The 12477-nt window shown below is 37.2% G+C and overlaps 1 protein-coding gene across 18 annotated transcripts in view; it reads left to right on the top strand.

Moving 5' to 3' along the window:
• Positions 1-12477, top strand: part of SCAF11 (SR-related CTD associated factor 11) — a 64358-nt gene that overhangs the window by 33919 nt on the left and 17962 nt on the right. For 12 of the 18 annotated variants that reach the window (XM_065557655.1, XM_065557650.1, XM_008162488.4 and 9 more), the window contains 3 exons: positions 3090-3184; positions 4192-4281; positions 7522-7628. In XM_065557655.1, the coding sequence (XP_065413727.1) occupies positions 3090-3184; positions 4192-4281; positions 7522-7628 (292 nt within the window). The remainder of the gene's footprint in view (positions 1-3089; positions 3185-4191; positions 4282-7521; positions 7629-12477) is intronic. The other 6 variants (XM_065557701.1, XM_065557703.1, XM_065557699.1 and 3 more) reach the window with 1 other exon arrangement.

Below are 12477 nucleotides of genomic sequence, written 5' to 3'. Positions count from 1 at the left end.
GTAGAGGAGAGGCAGCCAATCCACACACCCCTTCTACTCTCAGTTCAGAGCACAAGGAGATAAGGAGTGTAGTCACAGACCAACAGATACTGCTAGCAAAAATCTTCCAGTCTTATCACATGTGTAGCCACAGTAAAATGCAGGTATGTACCACATGTCTCAAAGAACTGCAGTTACTATACAAGGAAGTGACCTATTTTTGAATTTTCCTCTTATTTAAAAAGAAAAATTAAATACTTGAAATTGAAACAAAACATTTAGTTTTCCTTCAAACACATAATCTATTTTTGCATTGTTCTCAAGTGAACAGCAGCGTCACTTTGTAGTTTTCAGAATGTTTGAAACATGAAATCTTTACTCTTTGTCCCGGCAAGAATGGAATATTGATTATTAGGGCTGTCAGTTAATTACAGTTAACTCACACGATTAACTCAAAAAAATTGATTTCAGTTACAGCACAGAATACAAAGTGTATAGTGCTCACTTTATATTATTTTTTTATTACAAATATTTGCACTGTAATGGAATGGTGGTTGAAGCATGAAGGGACATATGAATGTTTAGCGCATCTGGCACGTAAATATCTTGTGATACCGGCTACAACAGTGCCATGCGAACGCCTGTTCCCACTTTCAGATGACATTGTAAACAAGAAGTGGGCAGCATTATCTCCTGCAAATGTAAACAAACTTGTTTGTCTGAGTGATTGGCTGAACAAGAAGTAGGCTCTAAAGTTTTATATTTTATTTTTGGGTGCAGTTATTCTTTTTATATAATTCTACATTTGTAAGTTCAATTTTCATGATAAAGAGATTGCTTTACAGTACTTGTAGGAGGTGAATTGAAATACTATTTTGTTTGTTTCTTTTTAACAGTGCAAATATTTGTAATCCAAAAGTAAATATGAAGTGAGCTCTGTACACTTTGTATTATGTGTTGTAACTGAAATAAATATATTTGAAAATATAGAAAACATCAAAAATATTTAAATGATATTCTATTAATATTTAACAGCGCAATTAATTTTTTAATCGCTTGACAGCCCTATTGATTATTCAATTTTTAATCTGGTGTGCATTTTATAAACTGCAATAGTGGGCTGTTGAGACTCCTGCATTGTTGGGTTATTCATAGGAATAAGAACTTCGAAATCTGCCTCCTGTTGCGGTTATTACTGAGACCCTTTCTTGTAAGCAATTGTGGATAAACTTTGATGGTTCATTTTTACTAAAGTTGTGAGAAATATTTGCTAGTATAATATACATTTTTATGTTCATGTACTGTAGCATGAACTTACCTATGAACTCTGCAATCAATTGCTGATTTGTATCATGTCTCCCTGAATTTAAAAATAAAAATTCACAATTGCAAAAGCAAACTGCCACAGTTACGATAAATGTAATTTTTTTATGTACTGGTGATATTTATTATCTAGCACCAAAAATGCAATAGGCAATTTATGGACAATAGGAAAACGAAGTATGTACCAAGGACCTTAGTGGATTTAGTTATCCCACCATCCAAAAACTTCATAGAATTTAAGTTCAGGCTGCTTATGTGCCAAACTCATTATCGCAATCACTGAAGAGCAAGGACATCTCCAATTTCGGCAACCTGATTGAAGATGCTGTAACACCACACATGATATTATGCACTCACTGACAGACTCTGCACCTCCACAAGATGGTTCTTGACGCTTCTAACTTGCTCAGCAACACAATGAATGCACAACATTCCTCTAGATTGTACTCAAATACAAAACAACCTCAACAACAGTGTAACATTTTCTGTGGTGATATGAGCAATTAATAAGCGTACGTGGTGGTTGTCCATGGGGAAACATGAGGTTGGAGTTAGTTTTTTGCATTCAGATAAAAAGCAACAGGGGGTCCTGTGGCACCTTTAAGACTAACAGAAGTATTGGGAGCATAAGCTTTTGTGGGTAAGAACCTCACTTCTTGCATCTGAAGAAGTGAGGTTCTTACCCACGAAAGCTTATGCTCCCAATACTTCTGTTAGTCTTAAAGGTGCCACAGGACCCCCTGTTGCTTTTTACAGATTCAGACTAACACGGCTACCCCTCTGATACTTGCATTCAGATGCGATTCAGAGGAATTTAGTGTCTTTGTGCCTGAGCTCACTGCATTTCCAACAAAATCACTGAGAGTGCACAGACTTTAGGCTTCTCTGAAAAGTCTCATCCTCAACTCACCCCGTGTCCTGTTCTCCCCAAACATAAAAACACTTCTTCTCAGGAACATAGACACCTATTCTTCCCCCATCCCTTGCAAAATCCATTCCTCTCTCTGCTTCCTTCCTTGTATGCTCCTGTCCATGGTGCTGTTGCCTGGTTTGCTGGGGGTCCCAGACAGCTCTGAAAGCTGCTGCTTCTCCTGCCCCTTTATATAAAGCCTCTTCTCCCCTGCCCCGCTGCAGATGTGCACAATTCTGTATGCCCCACAGACCCCATCTGTCCCTACCTACCTACAGTCCTCCTTGCTGCCCACCTGCCTCTTTAGGGTCTCTGTGCTAGGTAGATCTGGTGACTCCAGGCAGGCTGACCACATTGGAGGAAGGAATTAGCTGAATTTGATTTGTGCATTGACTTTTTCTAGCAAAGATGATGAATGTGATGATACATAACTTAAGCTTTTTTAAAACCCACAAAGTTTGAAACCTGTCGTCTTTCTGAACTCTTTTGAAGATGTCCCTGCGTGTGGGTTTAGATGTTAGTTGGTACTGTGGCTCATTAGCTAGAGGAGTTAGGAAAAACCATGAGACTGGAAAAATTCAAAGGTCTAATTTTTAAATGTTTCCTGTACCAGAGCTAGACTACGAAAAATTAAATTGGCCAATGAAAAGCTTATGTATAAAACTTGGAGATTTGAATTCAAACATTTGAGTATAAAAGTTTTAGTCCTGCATTAACTACATATCTCAATACAGGTTTAACTATAAAGCTTCTGTAATATGCATCTGAAGGAAATCTTGCCAATGTAATTTAAAGTCTATGGACAATCATGTATTAAACACTAAAGATGCGGAAGATTTAGTACTGGCTCGCTTTCATTTACAATTTTCTTTTGTAGCCCAGAAGACAGACTTGCTCCAATGAGTGCTTCAGAAATCATTTCTGCAGTAGATCTTCCACTGGAGAATCCTTCTCCAGCTATAGAAATGACTGGTGAGTATTTGCTAACGCTTTACCCAAATTACCATGTAAGTTTTAGCACTGTAGATGCAGTAATGATAGTTAAGTGATGCTTTCATTTATATTTTATTACCCCCAAATGCATGTAATTGTCTTACGCTCTTTGCTAAACAAAAGCCTGCATTTTTCCTTTAAAATCTGATATTGGAAATAGAGACCTCAGTTCAGCAATCCATCCCTGTTCACCAAAGCATGTGTGAGTGCATGCTTAAGTCTCACTGGCTTGAATAGGATTTAACCACATGCTTAACTTTAAGCACTTGCTTGATGGCTTTGCTGAATTAGATAAGACCATTATTAGTTGACTCTCAGAATAATGAGAGAACACTATTCAGAGCAGGGGCAGAGTTTAAAAAAAAAAAATTAGGTTGCTCATGCAGCAGAGAGAATCTTCTGTTTTTGATCTTACTTGGCATAGAGAGGAGTACTTTTCCATCTCCCTGAACCAGCTTTTGCTAAATGGCCGAGTACTTTTTTGAGATCACAAATATTTTGGGGTTGTTCAGGTAGGTGGTCATGATAAGGGAGAGTTTTGGGAGCTCATGATGTATACAAAATGTCTAAAGAAAGAGAAAAATAATGAAAACCTTGAACACTGGTTGGATAATAAAACGGGGAAATTATATATCATATTTAGTACTGTATAACTTAAGAAATGCAGTTCCTCCTCACTTGTCCCATATACGCTACCAATACTAAATGTCAGGGTAACCAAGTTTCTTCACTCTTTAATCTCATCACAGACCTTTTCCTCAGGCTGTATATTTGGGAGACTTCTAGAGGATTGATGAATGCTGAAACTCTTCTCTAGAGGAGTTCATGAATAAATCTTGAAACTTAAAATGTTTAGAAATATTCTTAAACTAATTTAGGAATAATTTACTTCTAATACATTTGCTTGTATCAGTTACCGACATGCATAATATCCAAGACTGGCATAATGCAAACTTTTTTAAAAAGTTCTGAAATTTATCTTTCAGTACAGAACTTACAGAAATCCATACAGTGATCAGACAGAAGAGACGAGAACTGGAATTGTCGTCATCCTCCATGTTAGTTAGAGTTCAAAGGTAAAGAAAAAATGTTTCCTATCCAAAATGTTCAATGGTTTTAAGTGGATAAAAGTTTAAATGGAAACTCAGGTTTGGAATCACATTATTCAGTTGTTTTTTAGATCTAGTACCATAAACGCAAAATCTGTTTTGAGATCATAATTTTCTACATTTTCACAGCTTTTTACTTGCTACTTCTATGTAAATTGAGACTTTATTGTACATCCTGGTACTTGCTTTTCATGTGCATCAGTGTGATAAACTCACTGTGCACTGATCTGTGAGCCTACATGTGCCATTTTTCATACATGTGGGTCTAATTTAATTTTGCATGATTCAGGGATTATTAGTGTTTGTTCAATATGTGCATGTTACCTATTTTTAGAATATTCTTCTGATTTAAATGCAGACTACTAAATCTCAAGACTTAAGCCTCAACTTTAAACCAGTTAGTCTTACCCTCTCCCATGGTTGGTTGTTACTTTCTTCAACCTGGGGAGGGAAAAAATCCACATTTTTCATCCAGTGGTGGATAAAAAATGGGGGGAATGGATGGACCTTGACGGTTTTTGGCAAATGAAACACAAAGCACATACTAGTTCAGTTTATTTTTCTTTTTCATAGTCTCAGCCTATGACCTTTTAAATTTGAGATCAGGTGTAATGGAAAGCTGCTTTGAATAGTTCCTCAGTTTTGTTCTTGTGTGATTCCATTTCTTAATTAGATCAAGCCAGATTTCACTGAGAGTGTGCCAATAATGCCATCAGCTCATCTGTCAAATCCCTCCAAAATTTCCTTCAATTGCATTTGTAAGTTTAGTGTCTTTCTGTAGATTCTTTTGAGCATGCTTGGTTTTTTTGCATTGAGCAATAGAGGACTTTGATCGAATTTTCACACGCCCTTGGTAGTTCAATGCAAAGGTAGAGATACAATTTTCCTGAGAGCTCAACTGAATGTGATTGCAAATGGGAAGATGGAGCATCAGTCTTTCATTTTCTAACAGCCAAATAGGGTGATAGTTGTTGCAGAAGTCTTATTTTTGGACTTCAGATGTGTTTTAGGAGTTTGGTAAGTGTTACTATTTTATCAACAAGACAGTGCTGAACACACATTCATCATACATTTTCAAAATAATTGCATCTGAGGAGTTCTCTCATATCTTTCATTTATTTGTTTTCTGAGCAAATGGGAGAGATTTCTTAAACTTTCTTCTGTGTGCTTAGCTGACATACATAATCAGCAGTTTGGACACACTTTTCTGCTGTTTTCAATTTAAACATAGAATCAACATAATTAAGAATAAAATGAAATCCCTCAGCAGATGTGTATAACTGTTAATCAGACACAAGGACTGACTCAATATCTTGCATTAATGTCAGTGTTGATTATTATAGTTTTTCTTTTTTTTCCTGTATTTTTTTTCTTGCAACTTCTAGTGCTATACTTAACAGTTATTCTGTCCGGAGGTGTAAACTCAGAGCAAAATACTTCAATCATTTCTTTAAATTACTTATTTTCTATGTAGAAGGCCGTTTTGTTTGCATATCACAAGACTGCAACTTTTTTGTCGAGTTGAATTTAAGCCTGTCAGTTGTTGAAATGTCTTAGTCATTGATTGATATTTGCTATTTTTTTTCTTTTTAAAGAGAAGAGACCGCTCCTGATAAATCTTATGTTCTAAACCTTCTGGAAGTCTTGGAACAACATTTAACTTAACCATTATAATTTAGATGTTTAGTTTGTGCTGAGAATCATGATAGTATCAAAAATGTCTTTTACAGGATCATCAAACTCACCTTTGTTCTGCTTCTCGATTTCATTAGAAAGTTTCATTCAAAGGCATGCTTGATGTTGAAGAATCCAAAAAAACCCATATGAGATGAGCATGAATTCTTTGTTTTACTACTTCTCATTCTGACAGTGTTTGATTTAGTGTGGAAAAATGGTTTTAATTACTTCAGTTCATTCAGTGAATTATTTCCTACCATTTACTTCAGCTCTAGGCATATTGAATGAGAAATTTATACGTAGGTGTTTAGTAATAGTTAGATACCAATCTTCACTTGCAGTGTTAATCAGTAGGTTTCATATTTACTACAGGTAAAACTAGAAATGATCTAGTGAAATCAACATTGTGAAGCAAAAAAAATAAGGTGAGCTAGCCAGCGTTTAAGTAGAACCATGTTGTCAGATATCCTGTTTACTTCCCAGAAGTTTCTGGTCATCTTAGTTCTGTTAAAGTTCATAAATCCACCTAATCTTCAGCACCCAATGACAATTGGCTCTGTTGGCTAGCCACACCACTTTCCCCAGTCACCAGTAACTTTACCCACTTTTCTTTCCCTTTGGATTTCTAGGCAGTTCTGTAACTTTCTTATCATTTCCTAATAGACATAACAAGAACCTTGATGTTGTCACCACTTCCCTTTCTATTTTTAGAATAGTTTTCCTTTGCTGATATGAGGTGTTTAGGTTCTAATTTGAGAGTGATACAGAAGTTTAAAAAGATAGATGGTGTGTTCTGGGTTTTGATATCCCACCCTCCAACAACTCTGCCCTCAAGCAAAACCCACGTTGTTCTGTCCATATGTTCTCCATATTAGTAAATATACCATTATTTGCTAACTTCCCCTGACTGCAGCAAACCAACTTATTCTCCATATAACATGATATGGCACACTGGATCCCTTACCTCTGGTGAAAACTTCTGGTTCTTCCCTACATCCATAAAAGAAACATTTCTGGAGAAAATAATAACTCTTCTCTCCCCCTATTGTTTTTCCAGAACTCTTGTGTCTGAGGGAGAAGGAATCTCTGATCCCTTCACTATGCTCCAACAGGAGAAAGGTTCTCTTAGTAGTATTTCTTCTGCTTAGCCAATGGAGGGGAGATTATTATTGGACTGACTGTGAGGGCCTACAGCAGGACTTGGATTTTCCTACTGAAACCTTGCTCCAGGTTGTTAGTTATGTCTGATTTCATCTAAAGGATTATACGGAGTTAGTTATTTTGGTTTTGTCAATGAATAAGGACTCCTGAAGAATACATCTTTCTGGGAAAGAAAGTCTACTCACCATCAGCTTTGACTCTCTCTATCACTAGCTACAGGCAGTCCTAGGTATAATGTTCCATTTGTGAGCATGGTGAAATATATTACTTGCTTAGTACATTAAATGACACTGTTGTATCTTATTTTTCTAAAGTTCTTCATAAACCATTGTACCTTTTTCATTGCTTCAATGTTTTTTAATATTACAGAAATCCCTTCATGTTTTGTGAAGCTGAAGCGGAAACCTTTCTTCTTGCTTCCAGTGTAATGCCAGGGACTGTTTTTCCAACACATACCACGCCTTTGGAAAATTTTGGTAAACTTTTTTTTTTGTAAGTTTTTTTTATAGTTCATATAAACTGTTGTCCCACTATGATTCTCTAAATTAGATGAACTGTTCAGTTATAAAGAAAAATTGTAATGAGATGCAGTGCAGTTAGTAAGCTTCAAACCCAAATCTTTTCATAATCAATTTTCAAGGTTAAAATTTAGGAGGTAAACTGTTGTGCCAGTTTCCAAATAATTGGTCAGCTACATAAAACACTTGTTTTCTTCATTTAGTGAAGAGCAAAATGTTTTCTATATGAAATTTTCTTATATAATTCTGTATATCAAAATTATATGAATCTTGTATTTAATCTTGTAACCTTATCAGGGTTGTTGAAAGGATGGATAGCAGCTTTGCTGATACATAATATATTATTTAACAACCTAGATTTGCTCTATTAAATGTCGTGAAGGAAACAGTCTTGTACAGGAGGAGGAGTGGTCTAGATTAGTATTTAATTGGTGGGGCACAGCCCTTCACCAAAAGGTGAGGGGGAAAAACTGGCAGAATCGTTTGATCTTTAAGCTCCAGTAGGAATTTGGGGGTGGGGCAGCAGGGAAGGAGCATACTCTCCCTCCTGCTGCGGTGACTGCCATCTAGTCCCTGCTCTAGTCCCTCCTGCCCTCAAAGCCGGTTAGAGTGGAGATCTTCCTCCTCCCCCCAACCTGCACAGCTCTGAGATGTGCAGAGCAGAGCTTTCAGAGACAGCGGAACTATCATCAAAACCTCTTTGAAGCAGTGTTGCCTCAGAGCTAAGTGCTGGGCAAGCAGAGAGAGACTTTGGGGCTTCAATGCAAGCAGCAAAAACAGGGAAACACCTACCAAGGGACAAGAACAGGGGGTGAGAACAGCTCCATCAGTAAAAGTACAAAATTGTAGCAAGCAAAAACTTTACCCCTCTCCTGAGTGGAGGGAGAGAGAAATTGACTTTTCAGGGCTCTATTGTTTAGCAGTGCGGGTTAACTGGCTCTCTTTCCCCTCACCCTTGCCCATTTTCCTATTCTTTACTGCATCCAGTAGTGGTAGGTCGACATGTTAGCTGGATGCTGCCACTAAAATTCTCAGTGAGTGAATAGTTAATATTGACATTTAAATTATAACTGTTTTCAACTGGGTGTCAACTTTGCAATTATTAAGGCAATATAATGTCCCTCAAAGCTATTGTTTCACCCCATCTGCAGATTCAGGAGCGCATTTCAGTAGTTCATATTTTAAAGGCTTTCTTCACCTTAAAGGGGCTAGAAACGTAAGATTTGTCCACACCTGGGAGTTATACCAGAATAGCTACAATGCTATAGTTATTCTGCTGTAGCTGTGCTGGTCAATTTCCCCATGCAGCCAAGCCCTTAATATGCTTTAAATTAAACTCAGGCAGAAATTGGAGCCGGGAGCAGAGAGAAATTCAAGAGCAATGTAAAAGCTTTGTTATTGATTCTACTTTTAAAATTGGGGGAGGAGAGTAATTTTAACTTGAAATATTGGTTAACTTTCATACATTTTCTCTCTTTGGGGCTGGTCCTATTTTGTGGTTACAGATATTTGACTTAGGAACTTGAGCCTCTTAATTGAAGGTGGGGTCGGCAATTGAAGAAAGGGGGCTCTTCTCAGGATGATTAGGGACTGCCCTACAGTGATTGAGATGTGGGGTAGGAAAGCACATGACTTCAGCTGCTCTTTTCTTAAACATGGAGCTAGGTTGATGAAAATCCGCTGCAATGGAATGTGGGAGTGCTAGACTTCTCCCCTGAAGTGACAGGGCTTCTCTATTAGACTGCACCAAAAGTAGAAGTGTGTACATTTTGTAAAGTTAATGAAATAAAATATTGAACATTTTATTTAAACAGGTCCCAAATTGTTATTCATATTGGGTCTAATTAGGGTTGATAATGCTAGCAACTCTTCAAGTGTTGTTGACACTGCATATACCTAATGCAAGACAGGGAACTAAAATCTTCACATTGGCTGCTGGAAGAAGCACAAAACACTGAGTTCGGGTCTTGCCAGGGAAATAAGAGGAAATGATTTTCCTACCATTTTAAAACAAAAAAATCTGTTTTTTTTATCATGCCTATTCATTTGTTCTCTTTATTGGAATTCAATTTTGTATTTACAAGTATTTCACTTTATCTTTTATAGAATAATTGTGTTTTAAAATGTGAAGTTGTCTTGTTTCTCGTTACTCATTGGTATATGAAAGTCAAAAGGACTTCTTCGGTGACTTGAAAAGGGTGCTTGGACGGACACCCATGAGATGTTCATTTTCATATACTGAAGCCTTGTCTGAACTAGAATTTAAAGATGTTCTTAGCCCACACATTTTAAAAGTCTAATGTGAACAAGGCAGTATAGGGTTTAATGCATGCTGAACTGAGAGAATTGAAATGTACAGCGCAACCTCAGCAAGACAAGACCTTAAAGAAAACATTGTAGGGCCTAATCTAGGTTTTCACTGTTCAGGATGTGAACTCTGCTTGAAGACTTTCTTAGGCCTGGTCTACCCTATAAACTTTGGGTACTATAATAATACCTGTTATGGATATGAGTTTTTTACAACATTTTTATATGAGCAAAAAGCAGTCCTAGTGTAGAATCATTCATACCATAGAAAAATGCTTTTGCCGTTATAGCTTCTTTTATAAGTGATACTTGCAAAAGCACATTTTTGCTGGTAGAAAATGCATATATGTTAGGAGGGTTTGCCATGATAGCTATACCAGCAAACCTTTTCTAGAATACGATCTTAGTCTGTTCTCCCCTCCTGAGTAAATGTCTCCTTGGAAAGCTTTAGCTCCATGGCAGCAACATTTTAGAGTATGGACTTCTCCATGTTGAAGTTATGCATACAGTCATTTTTGTCTTGCACTGAGGCGATTTGATGTGTCATTGCCTTAGAACAGGAAATCTTCTAACACTCACTTCTGACATGGAGACTGAAGTTTTCCTACCACACACAAATTAAACAGTTTAACAGTTTTGGGAATTTAAGCCACCATAGGTGAAATGTAGAGCTTCAACACTTGTCTAGATTGCAAGTTGACCAGGCGAAGCAGGCACGTGACAATTTGATGTATAACTTTCACTTTTAGTTCTTGAGCTGTAGATTCATGGAATGGTTTAGTTATTTTAAATTATTTAATTTTCATCATCATAGTTACAATCCTTGCCCACAATTTAACCTTTTGGTGCCTGGAGTAAAAGTTTTTAGTTTGGTATTAAGTGTTTATCAGTGGTACCTAACCTCTGACTGGGTGGCCCACATTGTAGGGTACAAGACCCATACAGAAGACTCCAGCAGATTTACTTGCACTCAGTTTGTTTTATTTTTTAAGAATTGTTTTATTTTTATTTTCAAAGGCACCACAGAGTGCCTACCAAAGTCTGCCTCATCTCTAGCAGGCACATTACACTTGTGGAGAGTTGTGTGTAGTGGCAGAAGAGAGATTCTACTCTTTCATCAACTTGACGTGATATTGCATTAGTGAATCTACAAATACAGTATGATTTGGGCAGGCAGTTTCATTATAAGACTATATTTTTTGTGTCATTAGATTTTCTTATGCTTTTCTTATCCCAAACATGACTTTTTGTAAAATCTGGCAAATTCCATTTACCTGCTTTACATTGTGTAACAAATTTTACACCCTAAAAAAATTATTTAGGGGCTCTTACTTCTCAGCAGTGGATTTGGAAATGTTATTTAAAAAGATTTATTTCAGTTCTATTAGGATCCCAGCTTAGTCTTCTTTCAGTTATTCCTCTTGCAAGATGATGTTTCAGAAGGAAGCTAGATCACTGAAGTTTGGAATCTTTTGGGAAAGGAGGAGCCTATACCGGAAAGGTGTGCTCCACCTAAACCAAAATAGAACCAGATTGCTGGCATGTAAAACAAAACGATTGCAGAGGAGTTTTTAAACTTAAGAGGGAAAGCCTTCACGTGTGGAGGAGCTCATGGTTTGGACAGAGACATCTCTTAGGGAGGATCTATTGGGATTATCTATATCAAAAAAAAGAGAAGAGGTTAGAAGTTGATAAAGTAGAGGCAGGAGCTGAAGAGAAACAGTCAAATGAAAAAGGCCCATTCAGTTGCATCATGAAGGCAGACAACTAAATACACCTCTACCCCGATATAACGCTGTCCTCGGGAGCCAAAAGATCTTACTGCGTTATAGGTGAAACCGCGTTATATCGAACTTGCTTTGATCCGCCGGAGTGTGCAACTCCTCCACCTCCCCGACATTTCCCCCCCCCCAGCACTGCTTTACCATGTTATATCTGAATTCATGTTATATCGGGTCGCATTATATCAGGGTAGAGGTGTATTGACAAATTTTATACGTGCTTGAATACAGGTGCCAGAAGTCTAAATACTAATATGGGTGAACTTGAGTGTCCAGTGTTAAATGAGGATATTGATATAATAAGTGTCACAGAAACTGGGTGGAATGATGGTGATCAATGGGTCATGGTAATACCAGGGTATAAAATAGATATAGGAATGACAGAGTTGATTGTGCTGGTGCGGGAGTTTTACTACATGTGAAAGAAAGCGTAGAGTAAAAATCTTCTGTGAATCAGACTGTATCATAGAATCTCTATGGATAGAAATTTAATTCTTAAATAATGAGTATAACAGTAAGAATATACCACCAACCACCTGACCAGGATAGTGACTGTGAAATGCTTAGGGAAATTAGAGAGGCTACAGAAATAGAAAACTCAACAATAATGGGAGATTTAAACTATCCCCAGATTGGTTGGACACAGATAACCTCAGGACAGGATGAAGATATAAAACGTCTAGACACCATTAGTGACTACTTCTTGGAGCACCTAGTCC

This window comes from Chrysemys picta, chromosome 1 (assembly GCF_011386835.1).
Source record: "Chrysemys picta bellii isolate R12L10 chromosome 1, ASM1138683v2, whole genome shotgun sequence".
Taxonomy (NCBI): domain Eukaryota; kingdom Metazoa; phylum Chordata; order Testudines; family Emydidae; genus Chrysemys; species Chrysemys picta.
This window is presented reverse-complemented; position numbering and strand designations above follow the sequence as displayed.